General features: G+C 40.9%; 2 protein-coding genes across 2 annotated transcripts in view; one reads left to right on the top strand and one right to left on the bottom strand.

Annotated features, from left to right (window-relative positions):
- Positions 1 to 23,164, top strand: part of LOC131438878 (fringe glycosyltransferase) — a 391,338-nt gene that overhangs the window by 326,089 nt on the left and 42,085 nt on the right. The window lies entirely within an intron of this gene.
- LOC131438881 (probable chitinase 10) lies at positions 4,888 to 5,866 on the bottom strand. The gene is made up of 2 exons (XM_058609261.1): positions 5,516 to 5,866; positions 4,888 to 5,461 (listed from the first exon to the last, which is right to left on the bottom strand). Exons 1-2 carry the CDS (start codon positions 5,805 to 5,807, stop codon positions 4,935 to 4,937), a joined length of 819 nt encoding a protein of 272 aa, XP_058465244.1. The 5' UTR covers positions 5,808 to 5,866; the 3' UTR covers positions 4,888 to 4,934.

The raw sequence follows: 23,164 nt of genomic DNA, 5'->3' as shown, positions 1-23,164 counted from the left end.
GACTCGGGTCAGGTTCGGGTTCAAAAACAATTTTTTTTTCGAGTTCGGGTTGAAAACTTTGTGTTTATAGACGGTCTGATTTGGCGTATTTTAACTCTAAATACGAAATCAATGTTTTCGGGTCAGATTCGTGTTCGAATTCGAAAACAAACCAAACGGGCTCGGGTCAGGTTTGTGTTTGGAAATGAAATATTTGTCGGGTTCGGATTGAAAAAGCTTCTTTAATGAATGATCGGGTTTCGCATATTTGGGTTCAGAAACAACATATTTCGGCTCGGATTCAGAAACATCATTTTTGTCGATTTCGGGTTGAAAAATTTGCATTCAAAGGCAGTCGAATTTCGCGTATCCGAACTCGAAAACAAACCGATCGGGATCAGGTCAAGTTCGAGTTCCGAAAAAAAAGACACAAACGAGACTCGACTCGACAATAATTGCCTCTAAATCGGGTCAGATTCGGGCTTAGAAAAGGCGGGTGGGTAATGTCAGAGACATAACTGGATGTCGTGAATACGAAAACAACTGACATGTTCCTTAACACTTCCGAATATCAATTGTATGAATTATGCACGCATTCCCCTTTTTCACATTTTTCGCAAAAACAAAGAAAGCTTCACTTGATCTCGATTACTGTGAATTTCACACAGCGAAAAGTGCACAAATCTAAGCAAACTATTCTTGATTTGCAGTAAACTGAGGATATTTCCCTACGATTTGCAAACAACAAATCCTAATAGTTCTTTAGAAAACTTTTAGAGCCATTAGAACGGCTGATCTTGTGCAATGCTCTCCACCGTTTTTTTTTCCCAATGCTAATGACTGGCAGCTGTGACGTAATCGCTCTTGTCGAAAGCGTGCAGACGACACAAAACACATCTGCTCGCAGTGGCGATACAATCCAAACTGATTCAAGTTTTGTTGAGAGGCTTGTTTCTACCTGATTTCGTTTGTAGCTTTTTCACTAATGGGCGGTCCTAACGGCTATAAAAATAGCCGCATACAGAATTTTATTGTCGATTATTTCATTTCGGATTTGCATAATTTATTGAAAGAAATTATCAATATGCTGTAGGGATTCGGTTCTAGCATTCACAAGAACCAAATTGAGGAACTCAATTTGGTCCGTCGCTGCTGGTTGATGATTCCACTCCCACGACGTCTGCTTCCATCGAACGCACAAGAAGAAATGAACGATTTTCGACCACGGTTCCCCTTTTATACGCATTCAGTTGAAGATATGTGCCTGACTATCTCAAAATCGTCGTCCTTGCGCGAAAAACCCAAGCGAAAGTAAAAAGTTTTCCGCGTTGTTTTCAAATTTTAAGAAAACTTAATTTTTGAGTTGTTTGTGGTTATCGCACACTGTTCAAAATATTATCCTGAATTCCTGATCATATTTTTGATGAAATGGTGAAAGAATTGTGTTGCTACCATTAATACAAGTCGAGATATTCGCGATTAAGTTCTGCCCATTCTTCCATATGGCTAATTTTGAAAAGGCGCCCCATAGTAAAGTAAGTCGTATTCACGACAAAAAAATTTCTAAACTGCTCGGATCAGGTTGGGATTCAGAAAAAACATTTTTTCGGGTTCTGGTTGAAAAATTTGTATTTAAAGACAGTCGGGTTTTGTGTGTTGAAGTCAAACCAAACGGGCTCTGTTCAGGCTCGAATTCAGAAACATCGTTTTTGGCGATTTCGGGTTTAAAAATTTGCATTCAAAAACAGTCGAATTTCGCGTGTTTGAACTCATAAACAAAGTAAACGGGCTCGGGTCAGATTCTCAGAACTCTTTTGTTGAGTTCGGAGTACGGATTGAAAACGATTTTAATGGTTCCGGATAAGGTTCGGGCTCAGCAACATCATTTTGGTCTGGTTCGGATTGAAAATATTGCATTTATAGATGATCGGGTTTTGTGTGTTCGAATTCAAAATTCCAAACAAAGCAATCGGCCTTGGGTTAGATTTGGGTTCAAAAATTGTTCTTTTGTCGGGCTCAGGTTGAAAAGTTTGCGTTTATAGACTGTCGGGGTATTTCGGGTAATCGAACTCGAAAACAAACACATCGGAATCGGGTTAGGTTCGGGCTTGGGTTTGAAAGGTTGCATTTATAGACGGTCAGTCCCAGTCCCAGTCCCAGTCCCAGTCCCAGTCCCAGTCCCAGTCCCAGTCCCAGTCCCAGTCCCAGTCCCAGTCCCAGTCCCAGTCCCAGTCCCAGTCCCAGTCCCAGTCCCAGTCCCAGTCCCAGTCCCAGTCCCAGTCCCAGTCCCAGTCCCAGTCCCAGTCCCAGTCCCAGTCCCAGTCCCAGTCCCAGTCCCAGTCCCAGTCCCAGTCCCAGTCCCAGTCCCAGTCCCAGTCCCAGTCCCAGTCCCAGTCCCAGTCCCAGTCCCAGTCCCAGTCCCAGTCCCAGTCCCAGTCCCAGTCCCAGTCCCAGTCCCAGTCCCAGTCCCAGTCCCAGTCCCAGTCCCAGTCCCAGTCCCAGTCCCAGTCCCAGTCCCAGTCCCAGTCCCAGTCCCAGTCCCAGTCCCAGTCCCAGTCCCAGTCCCAGTCCCAGTCCCAGTCCCAGTCCCAGTCCCAGTCCCAGTCCCAGTCCCAGTCCCAGTCCCAGTCCCAGTCCCAGTCCCAGTCCCAGTCCCAGTCCCAGTCCCAGTCCCAGTCCCAGTCCCAGTCCCAGTCCCAGTCCCAGTCCCAGTCCCAGTCCCAGTCCCAGTCCCAGTCCCAGTCCCAGTCCCAGTCCCAGTCCCAGTCCCAGTCCCAGTCCCAGTCCCAGTCCCAGTCCCAGTCCCAGTCCCAGTCCCAGTCCCAGTCCCAGTCCCAGTCCCAGTCCCAGTCCCAGTCCCAGTCCCAGTCCCAGTCCCAGTCCCAGTCCCAGTCCCAGTCCCAGTCCCAGTCCCAGTCCCAGTCCCAGTCCCAGTCCCAGTCCCAGTCCCAGTCCCAGTCCCAGTCCCAGTCCCAGTCCCAGTCCCAGTCCCAGTCCCAGTCCCAGTCCCAGTCCCAGTCCCAGTCCCAGTCCCAGTCCCAGTCCCAGTCCCAGTCCCAGTCCCAGTCCCAGTCCCAGTCCCAGTCCCAGTCCCAGTCCCAGTCCCAGTCCCAGTCCCAGTCCCAGTCCCAGTCCCAGTCCCAGTCCCAGTCCCAGTCCCAGTCCCAGTCCCAGTCCCAGTCCCAGTCCCAGTCCCAGTCCCAGTCCCAGTCCCAGTCCCAGTCCCAGTCCCAGTCCCAGTCCCAGTCCCAGTCCCAGTCCCAGTCCCAGTCCCAGTCCCAGTCCCAGTCCCAGTCCCAGTCCCAGTCCCAGTCCCAGTCCCAGTCCCAGTCCCAGTCCCAGTCCCAGTCCCAGTCCCAGTCCCAGTCCCAGTCCCAGTCCCAGTCCCAGTCCCAGTCCCAGTCCCAGTCCCAGTCCCAGTCCCAGTCCCAGTCCCAGTCCCAGTCCCAGTCCCAGTCCCAGTCCCAGTCCCAGTCCCAGTCCCAGTCCCAGTCCCAGTCCCAGTCCCAGTCCCAGTCCCAGTCCCAGTCCCAGTCCCAGTCCCAGTCCCAGTCCCAGTCCCAGTCCCAGTCCCAGTCCCAGTCCCAGTCCCAGTCCCAGTCCCAGTCCCAGTCCCAGTCCCAGTCCCAGTCCCAGTCCCAGTCCCAGTCCCAGTCCCAGTCCCAGTCCCAGTCCCAGTCCCAGTCCCAGTCCCAGTCCCAGTCCCAGTCCCAGTCCCAGTCCCAGTCCCAGTCCCAGTCCCAGTCCCAGTCCCAGTCCCAGTCCCAGTCCCAGTCCCAGTCCCAGTCCCAGTCCCAGTCCCAGTCCCAGTCCCAGTCCCAGTCCCAGTCCCAGTCCCAGTCCCAGTCCCAGTCCCAGTCCCAGTCCCAGTCCCAGTCCCAGTCCCAGTCCCAGTCCCAGTCCCAGTCCCAGTCCCAGTCCCAGTCCCAGTCCCAGTCCCAGTCCCAGTCCCAGTCCCAGTCCCAGTCCCAGTCCCAGTCCCAGTCCCAGTCCCAGTCCCAGTCCCAGTCCCAGTCCCAGTCCCAGTCCCAGTCCCAGTCCCAGTCCCAGTCCCAGTCCCAGTCCCAGTCCCAGTCCCAGTCCCAGTCCCAGTCCCAGTCCCAGTCCCAGTCCCAGTCCCAGTCCCAGTCCCAGTCCCAGTCCCAGTCCCAGTCCCAGTCCCAGTCCCAGTCCCAGTCCCAGTCCCAGTCCCAGTCCCAGTCCCAGTCCCAGTCCCAGTCCCAGTCCCAGTCCCAGTCCCAGTCCCAGTCCCAGTCCCAGTCCCAGTCCCAGTCCCAGTCCCAGTCCCAGTCCCAGTCCCAGTCCCAGTCCCAGTCCCAGTCCCAGTCCCAGTCCCAGTCCCAGTCCCAGTCCCAGTCCCAGTCCCAGTCCCAGTCCCAGTCCCAGTCCCAGTCCCAGTCCCAGTCCCAGTCCCAGTCCCAGTCCCAGTCCCAGTCCCAGTCCCAGTCCCAGTCCCAGTCCCAGTCCCAGTCCCAGTCCCAGTCCCAGTCCCAGTCCCAGTCCCAGTCCCAGTCCCAGTCCCAGTCCCAGTCCCAGTCCCAGTCCCAGTCCCAGTCCCAGTCCCAGTCCCAGTCCCAGTCCCAGTCCCAGTCCCAGTCCCAGTCCCAGTCCCAGTCCCAGTCCCAGTCCCAGTCCCAGTCCCAGTCCCAGTCCCAGTCCCAGTCCCAGTCCCAGTCCCAGTCCCAGTCCCAGTCCCAGTCCCAGTCCCAGTCCCAGTCCCAGTCCCAGTCCCAGTCCCAGTCCCAGTCCCAGTCCCAGTCCCAGTCCCAGTCCCAGTCCCAGTCCCAGTCCCAGTCCCAGTCCCAGTCCCAGTCCCAGTCCCAGTCCCAGTCCCAGTCCCAGTCCCAGTTCCAGTCCCAATATGTCTCGTTAGAGCAACAGAGTGAAGAAGTTAGCAAAACAAGGAACTATTATGAACTACATGTTCATCATCTTTTAATATATATAATTTTTTTTCAACCCTTGAAGATTAACTTCCAGACCCATTTCCCGATGTTGTCCAATTTCAAATCCCCTTTCCAGTCTGACTTGTGGTCCCAGTTCCAATCCCACTTCCAGTCCCACTTCCAGTCCCAGTTCCAGTCCCAATTCCAGTCCCAGCTTCTGTACATTCCACGAATTTGGTCAGCATCGTAGCTAGCGGAAATGACACGGGGATCAACACGCACCGTAAGCGATAGGCTCCTGCCGATTTCATCTAATCGCATCCAAAGCTGTTTCAACCACAGCTCCAAGTTTTCCTTGCTCGCTTCGGAACCTCCAAACTGTTCTGGATACATCAGCTCGATGTCCACTCCGTCGAAACCGTGCTTCATCACAAACGATAGCACGTTATCGATTACAGCGCATCGACCGTTGGTTTCGCGAGCAGCTCGCGGTAAGTGCATCGAGGTCTGGTTGATTCTTCCGATCGACACCACGAAACTCGCCGGATCACCGGCTTGCCGGAATCGTTGCTTCAGTTCCCTGAACAGTGATAATGCTGAAACCATTATACCACGATAAGTTCTTGTTTGAGTTCCGGAAATCTACCTACCTCGACTAGATTTCTTCACAGGCAGCAATTTTCCGTCTTTGCTCAAGCCAACCCAATCGATCAGGATAACGTGACTGCACATTCCAAGCGGTACACGGCCGTAGTTAGCTTTTGAAAAATTGTCGGCGGAAATGTGACACCCATTTTCTGTTTCATACCCGCGTCCGGTTTCCCAAATCTGCCCAGTGATACCTACCGCGTGGGCCGATACTTCACTTACACTAACCGTGCCGAAAATTAGCAAGAGCAATCCGTGGACTGCAAGTTCTCCCGGGCGAACCACTGAGGTCATTACGGGAATACCGCAGTAACTACTATAATTAGACGTTTTCCAAGTAATTTGACTGACGAGCTTAGCTCGAAGCCTTTATAAGAGTTACGATCAATTTAGAACCGGGTTTCGGTTAGAAAATTGTGAAATCGATTAGGGGTGGAAGATTAAAAATATTTGAAACTGAAAAGACGCTGTAAATCAAATTAAATCAATCCCAGTTCTAGCTCTAGTTTCAGTTCCAGTTCAAATTCTAGTCCACAGTTTAAAATTTAGAGTCGGCTCTTAAACTCTCAATCCTTTAGAGGAGTGTATGATACAGAGCCGTTAAGTGCATAGTCAATAATCCAGAGTACAGCGTTTAAAAGCGCAGATTCTAAGATTGCGACCAAAGAGTCCAAAGAGTTTAAAGTCCACAGAGTCCAAGAATCCAAGAATCCAAGAGTCCAAGAGTCCAAGAGTCCAAGAGTCCAAGAGTCCAAGAGTCCAAGAGTCCAAGAGTCCAAGAGTCCAAGAGTCCAAGAGTCCAAGAGTCCAAGAGTCCAAGAGTCCAAGAGTCCAAGAGTCCAAGAGTCCAAGAGTCCAAGAGTCCAAGAGTCCAAGAGTCCAAGAGTCCAAGAGTCCAAGAGTCCAAGAGTCCAAGAGTCCAAGAGTCCAAGAGTCCAAGAGTCCAAGAGTCCAAGAGTCCAAGAGTCCAAGAGTCCAAGAGTCCAAGAGTCCAAGAGTCCAAGAGTCCAAGAGTCCAAGAGTCCAAGAGTCCAAGAGTCCAAGAGTCCAAGAGTCCAAGAGTCCAAGAGTCCAAGAGTCCAAGAGTCCAAGAGTCCAAGAGTCCAAGAGCCCAAGAGTCCAAGAGTCCAAGAGTCCAAGAGTCCAAGAGTCCAAGAGTCCAAGAGTCCAAGAGTCCAAGAGTCCAAGAGTCCAAGAGTCCAAGAGTCCAAGAGTCCAAGAGTCCAAGAGTCCAAGAGTCCAAGAGTCCAAGAGTCCAAGAGTCCAAGAGTCCAAGAGTCCAAGAGTCCAAGAGTCCAAGAGTCCAAGAGTCCAAGAGTCCAAGAGTCCAAGAGTCCAAGAGTCCAAGAGTCCAAGAGTCCAAGAGTCCAAGAGTCCAAGAGTCCAAGAGTCCAAGAGTCCAAGAGTCCAAGAGTCCAAGAGTCCAAGAGTCCAAGAGTCCAAGAGTCCAAGAGTCCAAGAGTCCAAGAGCCCAAGAGTCCAAGAGTCCAAGAGTCCAAGAGTCCAAGAGTCCAAGAGTCCAAGAGTCCAGAGTCCAGAGTCCAGAGTCCAGAGTCCAGAGTACAGAGTCCAGAGTCCAGAGTACAGAGTCCAGAGTCCAGAATTCAGAGTCCAGAGTCCAGAGTCCAGAGTCCAGAGTCCAGAGTACAGTGTCCAGAGTCCAGAGTCCATAGTCCAGAGTCCAGAGTCCAGAGTCCATAATCCAGAGTCCAGAGTCCAGAGTCCAGAGTCAAGAGTCCAGAGTCCAGAGTCCATAGTCCATAGTCCAGAATTCAGAGTCCAGAATTCAGAGTCCAGAGTCCAGAGTCCAGAGTTCAGAGTCCAGAGTCCAGAATTCAGAGTCCAGAGTCCAGAGTCCAGAGTCCAGAGTCCAGAGTCCAGAGTCCAGAGTCCAGAGTCCAGAGTCCAGAGTCCAGAATCCAGAGTCCAGAGTCCAGAGTCCAAGAGTCCAAGATTCCAAACAATCCAAAGAGTCCAAGAGTCCAGAGCCTTTGGTTTCTTTGATTTTTTTTTGTATTTCGGTTCAAACCAACGCAGTGTAACAACAGTAACAAATTATTTCTTTCCTGAACTTAAACGAAAAATCGATTTTTCGGTTTAATTAGCGCAATACTGCACCGAAGTGTAGATCGTGCGGGGCTCAGCCGAGGTTATCGGAGATAAAAGGCACACTCTAAGCAAACATTCATTTCCAATTTCCAGCCATGAATGCACAATCGGCAACTGGTGAATGGCTGCTACTGCCGCCGCTGCAACTTCTGGCTTCGGCGGCTGTCCGAAGCAAGGCGATAGGGCTTAGCTTTCTATCAATGTTGTAGATTTTCTTATTTTCAACTTTTTTTTTCCGCGCACGTGAAGCTTCGGTCCCCATCCATCTCGGACCCAGCGGGAGAGAGGGGGTGGTGATTCGGGAGGGAAAATGAAATAAATTTAATTTAAATGAATCTTGATAAGTCGGGCGAGAAAATTGGATGCCTGTTGCACTTTCCACATGGTGCCGCGGCGAGTGAAGTGATTTTGTTTTGCTCCTTCCCTCTTTTTGCGCTCCACCGTTGCTCCCACTGGACAAGTTCCTGGCATATGGAAGCCGCCGTGAAAGCTGTCTTGGCGTGATAACACTACCTAGTGTAGTTTGAAAAGCTAAACCAACTGCATGGCTGATTTGGCGGTCGTACGTTTTGTGGCCCACCCGGGGTTAGGAAGGGTTGTCCAATCGGGGGAAGTAATTAAAATTTAGCAGCTGGATTTGGACGATTATCAGTTGATTGCTTCGGAATGTTCAGTGGGGAATCTATTCACTAGCGAAGACTGAAAGACTTTAATTAAGGCTTGAAATAGAATCAGTGACAAGTAACTGACAGCTTTAATTGGCTTGGTCAAACAAACATACACTCACAGGAAATCTTTGACAGTTGAGCTTGGATGTTTACCATTTCATTTGAACTAACTACGACACAGGCGGATCGAAGTAGTCACGGTCAGGTTCAGCGTTGCGTTGCTTAGTGATAAACATCACCCAGCCGTCTGAAGTCTAACCGAGAATCGAAATAATCCGAGAATCGACAAACCGAGGCTCGCCTTGAGCCTGTGGAATGAAAACCACGCCCTTTCAGTGTGTTTATTTATGTTCGTTTTTTTTTTGCATAAATTCAAATCGACCGTGGCTCTGTGGAGCCTCAAGAGAACGAAAGGAATATGTTCCACGAAAATCAATCGGATTTAAATTAATTTGTATCCCGTGCTCTCCGGTCCCGCCTTCCGTTTGACCTGACTGACAAAATCCGACCGCTCTCGACCATAATTGTCTCGAACCAGAAACTGGAACCAATTACCTTCGTTACCTCGCGATTATTCGCGTCCGCCTTAGATTGAATTGTTTCGCAATTGAACAGAACACGAGTGGGCCGTTCCGTTCGTTCCTTCGCAAGCAGGATTTCAATCCGTTGATAAGAATCAATACTGTTTCGTTCACTGATGGTGTTGTAACCCTTCGTTTTAGTTTTTTTTCTTTCTCGATCGGTCCCCGACTGTTTCAATTTTCGATTGGAACCGGATTAATACGGGTAGTTGAGTGGCTACGGAAATTCGAATACCTTTAAATTTTGTTGACTGTAAAACGATTGACAATAATAAATTGACATCGAAACAGTAGGCGTTGCGCACGCTGAATCAGAGTTGTTCTTGCAGGAAGCAGCATTTGTCAAGTGACATAGTTGGCTTTGCTCTTAAGTTTTTTTTTACATAAATAATGAATCAAATTTCAGCTGGTGATGAGACGAATTCGAGTTTTGAAAAGAAGGGCTATAATGAAAATTACTCTAAATTTGAGTCAATAAACGATAAATAAAACGGAAGAGTATTTGAATCTGTTTAGACTTAGATTGTGTTAATGAATCTGTTTAGATTCAGATTAGTTAATGTTATTTTCTAAACATAAGAAAATAGTTACTCAAAATCTGAGTATTATATTACTAATTTGCGAGTTATAAATGAAAATGTCAAAATTTGAGTAGTTATCAACAATTACCGTTAATGATCATGGGTAACTTCTACTCTAAATTAGATTATTGTTTTAATATGAGGGCTGCGAATTTTGAAATTTTGACCTTAGGACTTTAAGACTTTAAGACTTTAAGACTTTAAGACTTTAAGACTTTAAGACTTTAAGACTTTAAGACTTTAAGACTTTAAGACTTTAAGACTTTAAGACTTTAAGACTTTAAGACTTTAAGACTTTAAGACTTTAAGACTTTAAGACTTTAAGACTTTAAGACTTTAAGACTTTAAGACTTTAAGACTTTAAGACTTTAAGACTTTAAGACTTTAAGACTTTAAGACTTTAAGACTTTAAGACTTTAAGACTTTAAGACTTTAAGACTTTAAGACTTTAAGACTTTAAGACTTTAAGACTTTAAGACTTTAAGACTTTAAGACTTTAAGACTTTAAGACTTTAAGACTTTAAGACTTTAAGACTTTAAGACTTTAAGACTTTAAGACTTTAAGACTTTAAGACTTTAAGACTTTAAGACTTTAAGACTTTAAGACTTTAAGACTTTAAGACTTTAAGACTTTAAGACTTTAAGACTTTAAGACTTTAAGACTTTAAGACTTTAAGACTTTAAGACTTTAAGACTTTAAGACTTTAAGACTTTAAGACTTTAAGACTTTAAGACTTTAAGACTTTAAGACTTTAAGACTTTAAGACTTTAAGACTTTAAGACTTTAAGACTTTAAGACTTTAAGACTTTAAGACTTTAAGACTTTAAGACTTTAAGACTTTAAGACTTTAAGACTTGAAGACATTAAGACTTTTTCACTTTTTTACTTTCTTGACTTTTTTTTACTTTTTTTTTTACTTTTTTCTGACTTTTTTGACTTGTTTTACTTTTTTCACTTTTTGACTTTTTCGACTTTTCGACTTTTATGACTTTTTTTTGACTTATTTTGACTTTTTTGTAATTTTTTCTTGTTTTTACTTTTTTCGACTTGTTATACTCTTTTAGACTTTTACGACTTTTTAATTTTTTTGACTTTTGTTGACTTGTTTTACTTTTCTTGCATTCTTTTTTTACTTTTTTTTGACTTCTTTTACTTTTACTTATTTGACTTTTTTTACTTTTTTGACTTTTTAGACTTTTTAGACTTTTTAGACTTTTTAGACTTTTTAGACTTTTTAGACTTTTTAGACTTTTTAGACTTTTTAGACTTTTTAGACGTTGTAGACTTTTTAGACTTTTCAGACTTGTTAGACTTTTTAGACTTTTTAGACTTTTTAGACTTTTTAGACTTTTTAGGCTTTTTAGACTTTTTAGACTTTTTAGACTTTTTAAACTTTTTAGACTTTTTAGACTTTTTAGACTTTTTAGACTTTTTAGACTTTTTAGACTTTTTTGACTTTTTTGACTTTTTTTACTTTTTTTTATTTTTTGACTTTTTGACTTTTTTTTTACTTTTTTTGACTTTTTTTGACTTTTTTTGATTTTTTGACACTTTTCGTTTCAAATTTTGTCTTAACCGTTTATTTATTGCAAGATGGGCACTTTCAACGAACAAAACGTTTTTTTTTTAACTTGACAGTCGAGCAGTTATTTCCTATCGAGAAGTTAATTTCAATCTAAACTGCGGCCTATTTCAAAGTTTGATAGATGAAAAGTTGTTTGGGTTTATTTTGCACTGAAAAAAAAATGATATCAAGTGGTTTATCAATTGCAATACAGCGAACGCAAGAAGAACTTTGAGATGAACTTCATTTGTTAATGTATTGACTGAAAGTATAAAAAGAAATTGCTTACAAGGAATTCTTACTAAGAGCAAATCCAGCAGCTGCAAGATTCATATGGGCGTTCTATGATAGAACTAAAACTGAAACAAACGTACTCCCAGCCAGCCGTTTCAGTTTTATTTATTCGAACAGTTTTACTGTCAAATTTAAAACTGGACTACGATGCCGGTCCAAATTTTAGTATTTTTGAAACACGAGTAAAACGCTACCAGTTTTTCTTGTTATAATTTCCAGACTTAAATTTTAAAACTGACATAAAATATGCATCTAGAACTGGAAGCATGCCCTAAAGATCTGAAATAAGATTTTTTTCAGTGTCGGAAAATAACCATCGATCGGTTGAAAATAACCATGCCCTCGAGCAGGGTTCTTTTTGACAACATCCAAATAATCGCTCGGGTGTCAAATTTTAACTGAAAGTTCAACTAATTCACGAAATGGTCCACAGCCTAAGGCTACTTTTGGTTAAAATCTGACACTCGAGCGGTTAATTTGATGTCAAAATTGATGGTTATTTTCCGACATTGGAGATAATCTTGCAATGCGAATTCTAATATTAATTCTTTATTTGTAATTATTTCCAGTGGTAAATAAACTCAAATAACTTTCCGTCCGTCAAATTTTGAAATGGGCCGCAGTTTTAGTTAAATTTAACTACTCGACACAAAATAACCACTCAAGTGTCAGATTTGAACCGAAAGTTAAAATTAACCACGAAATGGTCCACAGCCTTGCAGTATGCAAAATGGCTTTTTGTAAGAAAGTTCTACTCAAAATGTTCAAAAAGTTTCACTCAATTTTTTCGGAGTTTCAACTTTATATATTTTCAATTGTTGACATATTTATGATATTTGCAGACTTTATTATTTTTTTCTTTTTTTTCTCCATTTTTCATCTTACTGAACTAATCAAAACATTTTCTTTCTCATTGCAGGTAAATTTGCGCTAGAATCAATCGAAATGGACAATTTTGGTAAGCACCACAGTTTCTATAAAAGACCAGTTCTCGAATACTCATCTGTTGCCTCCTGAAAACCCGACTCTGGATTTAGTCGCTCTGGTTACTGACCTGGCTCAATCCAGTGTTGGGGCGAAATTGCACCGCATCAACTATGCGAGCGAGCAAAATTATTCCACATGTAGAAATGTAATTAAAGCGTAAATTGCCGGTGCAACGATGCATAATTTGCCCCCTCACCCCTTTCCTCCGCACACCTTGACAGGGGCACATAATCGCACAGAACAAAAAAAAAACAGTTGCCAACAGTTTCTGGGTTTACGGATGTGCCAGCCGGTGCCAGCTGAAAACTTGTGGGTGCCGTTTGTTTTTCTTATCGCTCACAGGAACACTGTTTGCAGTGGTAACCTTGCCAACCGTTGTCATACCTGCAGCTGTCACAGACGACACAGGCGATTTAGCATTTCAGCAATTTTTAGCAATGTGATTGAGATAAATAATGCAAAAACTTGTGCTGCTGAACCGAACAACTGGAGATAAAGAAATGACTGCTCGGGAAGTAGTTCAGTTTCCCTCCCCCGGGGGGGGGGGCTGTGGGGCCATCATCCATCAGCCGCGTACTTAGGCTGGTTGCTCCAAGAAGCTCGCAACTGCAACCTCAGCCCTCCAGAGCCGCTGGTCTGTTTTTCTATCATGTGTCAGAGATTATAAAATATGAATTTTAAATTCGCATTACACGACGTTTGTGGTAATTTATTCCTGCTACCAACCATTGTGAAATTTGAGCGGTTGCTATTTGAGGTCTGTGCAAACATAGCTACGAAGCAGCAGCAGCAGCCTGCGCGAAGGGATTGTGGGCATCCGTCGCTAATAGCGACGGTATCCATGCTTCCTTGTTTAGGAAAGTGGTCCGGGGAGGGGAAGGTTTCTGCAAGGTAAAGAGGGCTGATATGCGTGCGATTTTCACGCTGCTCTTTCACACACACACACGACATCGCGAACACATGCAGTGCAGAGAATGGATGGATGGAAGAAAGGATGGACGGTTGGATGGCTGAAGGCTAGCGCGGGGAGATGCATTTATGATTGCGAGCTGATGAAAACGATTACACTTTTCTGATGGTGGTGAGATCGTGTTGCCAACAGCCAACAGTGCCGTTTGCTAGTTGTGTTTCTATTTTTTTATTGCTAGCTGGCGAAAAGGAAGAGACGGAACGTTCAACTTTAATATTGTTGGATGAATTTACTCAGGCCATTTAATCTGTTTTAGATTGGAAAAAAATTGATACCGGTTGTTTGCGGTCAACCTTTTCTGCGGACACAAACTTCCGATGCTGGTTAAGTTAAATTATTTATGATTGAGTTTTTGAGAACATAAATAGAGTTCATTAATCAGTGCGAATAACTAGACTAGTTTGTTGAAGTTAAATTCAAATATAGCATGAATTATTGCTAGAGAACAGAACTAGGAAAACTGTAAAACAAGATCTTTTCGTCTACTAAAACAGGTATATGTTGCTTCACATATCGATTTTTTCAAAAATCTCGAAATCAATTTCAGCAACTTTTCAAATAAACCATCGAGTCAAAATAGATTGCATTTTCAAGAGTAGCTTAAGTGGTAGAGCATTCTCACGGACTACAGAGGGTTAAACCGATTCAGAATACTTTGAAAGATACAGTGTCCAAAACCAAACAATTCTCTTCGAAAGTCCTTCAAGCATTATGCCAAATTACATAACGGATTATTGAAGTAGAATTAAAGTATAGTTCACTTCTGGTATGCTTCATTCTTCATTTTGTTACATTTCCAGAGCAGCTCAATTGGCAGAGCAGGTTCACGTTGAGTGCCTTTAACCAGAGTGACGACAGCTGTTCGTTTGGAATGACAGCTTCCGGTCCCAAACGAGCAAACGACCTGTCAATCACAATGTAAAGTTAACAACACTGCCAACATTTCGGATTAAATGTTTTAAATTGTTGCCAACATTACGGATGAGAAGTCGTCACTCTAGTTATAGGCTTTCTAGGAATGGCAAAGGAATGAAATATTTTTCTGAGTCGAGAGGGGGCAGAGATTAAACATTTTATAACTGAAAAAAATCTAGAAAATTAGAAACAATTTTGCTTGTGTCGATGATGAATGTAATTAATTATAACTTCCTCTCGAGACTATAGAAGCGCGTTAAAAGAAGTGATACAGTACTTTTTGTAATCACATCAAAAGAAAATAGATCCGAAAAACAATCGAACACTATTTTTTAAAGTGAAATATCTACAATACATTGATAAAAAAAACGGACGATGTTGATTTGCGCTTAAAAAATCTGTCCTCAGAGTTTGACTCGAAAAATTCTCTCTAATTCCTAAGATTGCTCTGCAAATTGAGCTACCCAGAGGAGGTGAGAAATTTCTAACTCAAAGCAGGGGTGGAAATACGATAATTTTTTGATTCACAGTAAGTGTAAATAATCAGCATTATGTTTTCATATCACATATTTATTGTAGATATTATAATAAATTTTGAAATGAATGAATAATAAATTTGAATTGTGTTACTCTGTGTTCATTAAAAAGCAAGACACTTTGCAAGCGTATGAGTAATGTCAATAATGTGTGCGTAAAAACAAATTCCTGCGCTTCTCCTCATGATTTTAATCAATAAATCTTCCATATGGTAGAAAAATAAACAAATCAGTTGTGCGGCGAATGACCAGAAACGGTTAAAGTCGCTAATAAAATAAAACAAACAAACAAACAAACAAACAAATCAGTTCATTTTGCTTAAAATTGCAATTCGAGAAAAGCGAAAATCTTAGTCTAAAGCTCTTCCGTTTGCTAAAACTGCTCGTGAAAGAATATTTCAGTTTCAGCTTGTTTCCGCTAACACATTTGATTAGCAACGCACACATTCCTATATGGATTCTCTCTCGCAGAAATTATTGCGAAACAAAGATTTACTTACCTTCTTTTAGTAATTCCTTTACTTTAACACGCGAAAGGCAAAGGATATGGATATCAATTTTCCTCGGATATGGATTATCCGATATCAATAATTTTACGCTCGTTAGGTGAGTGTATTTGGTGATGTATTCGAAATTTATTCAGTAATACCGTCGTGGTGGAGTTACATCATCAATAAAAACAGCTATTACTATTAACATACATGCTGCGATGAATAATAATTATAATGATAAGAAAAACATGCCCAATGACTATTGCTGTGCGTGTTACGCAGCGAATAAATATGACCCTATTCAGCTGGAATATCATACACAAAAGTAACAGGAGTGCAGGATTTTGCGCGAACGAGCTCTTTGCCTGCGCATGGTTGTCTACTGAGAATGAGAACAAGTTTGTCTCAGCGCAATAAAAAGAGTACGTATGCATAAGGTCTGCTGCTACTCTGTTATATATAGTTCCTACAATTAAAAAAAATCGCAATTTCAGTTTTGTTACTCAATTTTTTAATTCACGGTGTTCGGTTTTATGATTCACAATCGGAATTCTTGATTCACATTTTCATGCGCAAAATGAGCTTATTTCCACCTCTGACTCAAAGGTAACTCGATTGAGTATTGATTTACCTTGGAGATATAATTTACCACACCTTCTAGTTAGCTCTATTGCCAGAGCCATTTCATGGATTAGAAAGGATTTTCCGGTTCTATCTCAGTTGACAGGTTGTGTAAATTATTTTCTCGCTGTTTCAATTTGCTGAAGGCAAAGATTACTCGAGTAATCAAAATTTTGGATTTAAAAGACATCTCCCAAAACTTCAGACTCAGGGCATAAGTTTCAAATCTCTAGTCTTTAGTTTCAAGACTCAAGGCTTCAAACTTCAACTTCTTCAGTCTTGAACCGTGAGTCTTGAGTTTTGAGTCTCGAACCATGAGTCTTGATTCTTGAGTCTTAAATCTTGAGTCTTGAGTTTCAAGTCTTGAGTCTTGAGTCTCGAGTCGCGACTCAAGACTCAAGGCTCAAGACTCAAGACTCAAGACTCAAGACTCAAGACTCAAGACTCAAGACTCAAGACTCAAGACTCAAGACTCAAGACTCAAGACTCAAGACTCAAGACTCAAGACTCAAGACTCAAGACTCAAGACTCAAGACTCAAGACTCAAGACTCAAGACTCAAGACTCAAGACTCAAGACTCAAGACTCAAGACTCAAGACTCAAGACTCAAGACTCAAGAATCAAGACTCAAGACTCAAGACTCAAGACTCAAGACTCAAGACTCAAGACTCAAGACTCAAGACTCAAGACTCAAGACTCAAGACTCAAGACTCAAGACTCAAGACTCAAGACTCAAGACTCAAGACTCAAGACTCAAGACTCAAGACTCAAGACTCAAGACTCAAGACTCAAGACTCAAGACTCAAGACTCAAGACTCAAGACTCAAGACTCAAGACTCAAGACTCAAGACTCAAGACTCAAGACTCAAGACTCAAGACTCAAGACTCAAGACTCAAGACTCAAGACTCAAGACTCAAGACTCAAGACTCAAGACTCAAGACTCAAGACTCAAGACTCAATACTCAAGACTCAAGACTCAAGACTCAAGACTCAAGACTCAAGACTCAAGACTCAAGACTCAAGACTCAAGACTCAAGACTCAAGACTCAAGACTCAAGACTCAAGACTCAAGACTCAAGACTAAAGACTAAAGACTAAAGACTCAAGACTCAAGACTCAAGACTCAAGACTCAAGACTCAAGAATCAAGACTCAAGACTCAAGACTCAAGAATCAAAGACTCAAGTCTTAATTCTCAATTCTCGATTCTCGATTCTCGATTCTCGATTCTCGATTCTCGATTCTCGATTCTCGATTCTCGATTCTCGATTCTCGATTCTCGATTCTCGATTCTCGATTCTCGATTCTCGATTCTCGATTCTCGATTCTCGATTCTCGATTCTCGATTCTCGATTCTCGATTCTCGATTCTCGATTCTCGATCCTCGATTCTCGATTCTCGATTCTCGATTCTAAGTTCCTAGTTTCTAGTTTCTAGTTTCTAGTTCCTAGTTTCTAGTTTCTAGTTTCTAGTTTCTAGTTTCTAGTTTCTAGTTTCTAGTTTCTAGTTTCTAGTTCCTAGTTTCTAGTTTCTAGTTTCTAGTTTCTAGTTTCTAGTTTCTAGTTTCTAGTTTCTAGTTTCTAGTTTCTAGCTTCTAGCTTCTAGCTTCTAGCTTCTAGTTTCTAGTTTCTAGTTTCTAGTTTCTAGTTTCAAGTTTCTAGTTTCAAGTTTCTAGTTTCTAGTTTCTAGTTTCTAGTTTCTAGTTTCTAGTTTCTAGTTTCTAGTTTCTAGTTTCTAGTTTCTAGTTTCTAGTTTCTAGTTTCTAGTTTCTAGTTTCTAGTTTCTAGTTTCTAGTTTCTAGTTTCTAGTTTCTATTTACTAGTTTCTAGTTTCTAGTTTCTAGTTTCTAGTTTCTAGTTTCTAGTTTCTAGTTTCTAGTTTCTAGTTTCTAGTTTCTAGTTTCTAGTTTCTAGTTTCTAGTTTCTAGTTTCTAGTTTCTAGTTTCTAGTTTCTAGTTTCTAGTTTCTAGTTTCTACTTTCTAGTTGCTAGTTTCAAGTTTCATGTTTCTAGTTTCTAGTTTCTAGTTTCTAGTTTCTAGTTTCTAGTTTCTAGTTTCTAGTTTCTAGTTTCTACTTTCTAGTTTCTAGTTTCTAGTTTCTACTTTCTAGTTTCTACTTTCTAGTTTCTAGTTTCTAGTTTCTAGTTTCTAGTTTCTACTTTCTAGTTTCTACTTTCTAGTTTCTAGTTTCTAGTTTCTAGTTTCAAGTTTCATGTTTCTAGTTTCTAGTTTCTAGTTTCTAGTTTCTAGTTTCTAGATTCTAGTTTCTAGTTTCTAGTTTCTACTTTCTAGTTTCTAGTTTCTAGTTTCTAGTTTCTACTTTCTAGTTTCTAGTTTCTAGTTTCTAGTTTCTAGTTTCTAGTTTCTAGTTTCAAGTTTCTAGTTTCTAGTTTCTAGTTTCTAGTTTCTAGTTTCTAGATTCTAGATTCTAGATTCTAGTTTCTAGTTTCTAGTTTCTAGTTTCTAGTTTCTAGTTTCTAGTTTCTAGTTTCTAGTTTCTAGTTTCTAGTTTCTAGTTTCTAGTTTCTAGTTTCTAGTTTCTAGTTTCTAGTTTCTAGTTTCTAGTTTCTAGTTTCTAGTTTCTAGTTTCTAGTTTCTAGTTTCTAGTTTCTAGTTTCTAGTTTCTAGTTTCTAGTTTCTAGTTTCTAGTTTCTAGTTTCTAGTTTCTAGTTTCTAGTTTCTAGTTTCTAGTTTCTAGTTTCTAGTTTCTAGTTTCTAGTTTCTAGTTTCTAGTTTCTAGTTTCTAGTTTCTAGTTTCTAGTTTCTAGTTTCTAGTTTCTAGTTTCTAGTTTCTAGTTTCTAGTTTCTAGTTTCTAGTTTCTAGTTTCTAGTTTCTAGTTTCTAGTTTCTAGTTTCTAGTTTCTAGTTTCTAGTTTCTAGTTTCTAGTTTCTAGTTTCTAGTTTCTAGTTTCTAGTTTCTAGTTTCTAGTTTCTAGTTTCTAGTTTCTAGTTTCTAGTTTCTAGTTTCTAGTTTCTAGTTTCTAGTTTCTAGTTTCTAGTTTCTAGTTTCTAGTTTCTAGTTTCTAGTTTCTAGTTTCTAGTTTCTAGTTTCTAGTTTCTAGTTTCTAGTTTCTAGTTTCTAGTTTCTAGTTTCTAGTTTCTAGTTTCTAGTTTCTAATTTCTAGTTTCTAATTTCTAGTTTCTAATTTCTAGTTTCTAGTTTCTAGTTTCTAGTTTCTAGTTTCTAGTTTCTAGTTTCTAGTTTCTAGTTTCTAGTTTCTAGTTTCTAGTTTCTAGTTTCTAGTTTCTAGTTTCTAGTTTCTAGTTTCTAGTTTCTAGTTTCTAGTTTCTAGTTTCTAGTTTCTAGTTTCTAGTTTCTAGTTTCTAGTTTCTAGTTTCTAGTTTCTAGTTTCTAGTTTCTAGTTTCTAGTTTCTAGTTTCTAGTTTCTAGTTTCTAGTTTCTAGTTTCTAGTTTCTAGTTTCTAGTTTCTAGTTTCTAGTTTCTAGTTTCTAGTTTCTAGTTTCTAGTTTCTAGTTTCTAGTTTCTAGTTTCTAGTTTCTAGTTTCTAGTTTCTAGTTTCTAGTTTCTAGTTTCTAGTTTCTAGTTTCTAGTTTCTAGTTTCTAGTTTCTAGTTTCTAGTTTCTAGTTTCTAGTTTCTAGTTTCTAGTTTCTAGTTTCTAGTTTCTAGTTTCTAGTTTCTAAAAGGTGATTTTTTAAGAGCTTGAGAACTTTTTTAAACAATAAAACGCATAAAATTTGCAAAATCTCATCGGTTCTTTATTTTAAACGTTAGATTGGTACATGACATTTACTTTTTGAAGATAATTTCATTTAAATGTTGACCGCGGCTGCGTCTTAGGTGGTCCATTCGGAAAGTCCAATTTTGGGCAACTTTTTCGAGCATTTCGGCCGGAATAGCCCGAATTTCTTCGGAAATGTTGTCTTCCAAAGCTGGAATAGTTACTGGCTTATTTCTGTAGACTTTAGACTTGACGTAGCCCCACAAAAAATAGTCTAAAGGCGTCAAATCGCATGATCTTGGTGGCCAACTTACCGGTCCATTTCTTGAGATGAATTGTTCTCCGAAGTTTTCCCTCAAAATGGCCATAGAATCGCGAGCTGTGTGGCATGTAGCGCCATCTTGTTGAAACCACATGTCAACCAAGTTCAGTTCTTCCATTTTTGGCAACAAAAAGTTTGTTAGCATCGAACGATAGCGATCGCCATTCACTGTAACGTTGCGTCCAACAGCATCTTTGAAAAAATACGGTCCAATGATTCCACCAGCGTACAAACCACACCAAACAGTGCATTTTTCGGGATGCATGGGCAGTTCTTGAACGGCTTCTGGTTGCTCTTCACTCCAAATGCGGCAATTTTGCTTATTTACGTGACCATTCAACCAGAAATGAGCCTCATCGCTGAACAAAATTTGTCGATAAAAAGCGGATTTTCTGCCAACTTTTCTAGGGCCCATTCACTGAAAATTCGACGTTGTGGCAGATGAAATTATCTTCAAAAAGTAAATGTCATGTACCAATCTAACGTTTAAAATAAAGACCGATGAGATTTTGCAAATTTTATGCGTTTTATTGTTTAAAAAAGTTCTCAAGCTCTTAAAAAATCACCCTTTAGTTTCTAGTTTCTAGTTTCTAGTTTCTAGTTTCTAGTTTTTAGTTTCTAGTTTCTAGTTTCTAGTTTCTAGTTTCTAGTTTCTAGTTTCTAGTTTCTAGTTTCTAGTTTCTAGTTTCTAGTTTCTAGTTTCTAGTTTCTAGTTTCTAGTTTCTAGTTTCTAGTTTCTAGTTTCTAGTTTCTAGTTTCTAGTTTCTAGTTTCTAGTTTCTAGTTTCTAGTTTCTAGTTTCTAGTTTCTAGTTTCTAGTTTCTAGTTTCTAGTTTCTAGTTTCTAGTTTCTAGTTTCTAGTTTCTAGTTTCTAGTTTCTAGTTTCTAGTTTCTAGTTTCTAGTTTCTAGTTTCTAGTTTCTAGTTTCTAGTTTCTAGTTTCTAGTTTCTAGTTTCTAGTTTCTAGTTTCTAGTTTCTAGTTTCTAGTTTCTAGTTTCTAGTTTCTAGTTTCTAGTTTCTAGTTTCTAGTTTCTAGTTTCTAGTTTCTAGTTTCTAGTTTCTAGTTTTTAGTTTCTAGTTTCTAGTTTCTAGTTTCTAGTTTCTAGTTTCTAGTTTCTAGTTTCTAGTTTCTAGTTTCTAGTTTCTAGTTTCTAGTTTCTAGTTTCTAGTTTCTAGTTTCTAGTTTCTAGTTTCTAGTTTCTAGTTTCTAGTTTCTAGTTTCTAGTTTCTAGTTTCTAGTTTCTAGTTTCTAGTTTCTAGTTTCTAGTTTCTAGTTTCTAGTTTCTAGTTTCTAGTTTCTAGTTTCTAGTTTCTAGTTTCTAGTTTCTAGTTTCTAGTTTCTAGTTTCTAGTTTCTAGTTTCTAGTTTCTAGTTTCTAGTTTCTAGTTTCTAGTTTCTAGTTTCTAGTTTCTAGTTTCTAGTTTCTAGTTTCTAGTTTCTAGTTTCTAGTTTCTAGTTCCTAGTTTCTAGTTTCTAGTTTTCAGTTTCTAATTTCTAGTTTCTAGTTTCTAGTTTCTAGTTTCTAGTTTCTAGTTTCTAGTTTCTAGTTTCTAGTTTCTAGTTTCTAGTTTCTAGTTTCTAGTTTCTAGTTTCTAGTTTCTAGTTTCTAGTTTCTAGTTTCTAGTTTCTAGTTTCTAGTTTCTAGTTTCTAGTTTCTAGTTTCTAGTTTCTAGTGTCTAGTGTCTAGTTTCTAGTTGCTAGTTTCTAGTTTCTAGTTTCTAGTTTCTAGTTTCTAGTTTCTAGTTTCTAGTTTCTAGTTTCTAGTTTCTAGTTTCTAGTTTCTAGTTTCTAGTTTCTAGTTTCTAGTTTCTAGTTTCTAGTCTCTAGTTTCTAGTTTCTAGTTTCTAGTTTCTAGTTTCTAGTTTCTAGTTTCTAGTTTCTAGTTTCTAGTTTCTAGTTTCTAGTTTCTAGTTTCTAGTTTCTAGTTTCTAGTTTCTAGTTTCTAGTTTCTAGTTTCTAGTTTCTAGTTTCTAGTTTCTAGTTTCTAGTTTCTAGTTTCTAGTTTCTAGTTTCTAGTTTCTAGTTTCTAGTTTCTAGTTTCTAGTTTCTAGTTTCTAGTTTCTAGTTTCTAGTTTCTAGTTTCTAGTTTCTAGTTTCTAGTTTCTAGTTTCTAGTTTCTAGTTTCTAGTTTCTAGTTTTTAGTTTCTAGTTTCTAGTTTCCCGAGTCCCGAGACTTTCCGAGTTTTGAGACTTCACGAGTCCCGAGACTTCCCGAGTCCCGAGACCTCCCGAGTCCCGCGACTTCCCGAGTCCCGAGACTTCCCGAGTCCCGAGACTTCCCGAGTCCCGAGACTTCCCGAGTCCCGAGACTTCCCGAGTCCCGAGACTTCCCGAATCCCGAGACTTCCCGAGTCCCGAGACTTCCCGAGTTCCGAGACTTTCCGAGTCCCGAGACTTCCCGAGTCCCGAGTCCCGAGACTTCCCGAGTCCCGAGACTTCCCGAGTCCCGAGACTTCCCGAGTCCCGAGACTTCCCGAGTCCCGAGACTTCCCGAGTTCCGAGACTTCCCGAGTCCCGAGACTTCCCGAGTCCCGAGACTTCCCGAGTCCCGAGACTTCCCGAGTCCCGAGACTTCCCGAGTCCCGAGACTTCCCGAGTCCCGAGACTTCCCGAGTCCCGAGACTTCCCGAGTTCCGACACTTCCCGAGTCCCGAGTTCCGAATTTTGTGGAATTTGGCTTTTCTATTTCAACAGACTTCGCAGCCGATTCTTAGTGTACAGAATCATTGCATGGCTAGTACTACGATCCTACTGACACTATGAATCCAGGTCGGGACTCGAAAATGCAACAACTGGCTTGTAAGAGCAGTGCCGTATGCATTGAACCTGGGTCTGAAGTCCTAATTACAAGACTGTTTCATTCGTTGGATACTAATAGAGCGATGAATAGACATAATTGAACCTAATAAATGTACATTATTATTAACCGATACAATTTTTTATCATCATGTTCAAAATTTTACTGAACATATACTGAGCTACAAGCTTCGTTATGTTGTATTCCTGTGTCTTACTGCATTTGCTTTCACAGCAAGACTTCGATTTCTTTCATGTAAATTGTCCCGGATAGAAGTAAATACAAAGATTAGAATAATAACGAATTTTACCGCCATATTTTGTTTTGTGTGTGCTGTTATTGCATTGTTACATTCGTCAGTCTTTTTCTAAACTGTTTTGTTCGCTAGATACTGATAAAAACTTATTATGCAGGGGAGAATAGACATAATTTTACTAGAACAAAATGACATTTTTATTAACCGAAGCAATTTATTTTGTCGTCATACTCATAATATTACTGAACATACACTGAGCTATAAACCTTGTTAAATTGT

The sequence above is a fragment of the Malaya genurostris genome, chromosome 3 (assembly GCF_030247185.1).
Source record: "Malaya genurostris strain Urasoe2022 chromosome 3, Malgen_1.1, whole genome shotgun sequence".
NCBI lineage: Eukaryota > Metazoa > Arthropoda > Insecta > Diptera > Culicidae > Malaya > Malaya genurostris.
This window is presented reverse-complemented; position numbering and strand designations above follow the sequence as displayed.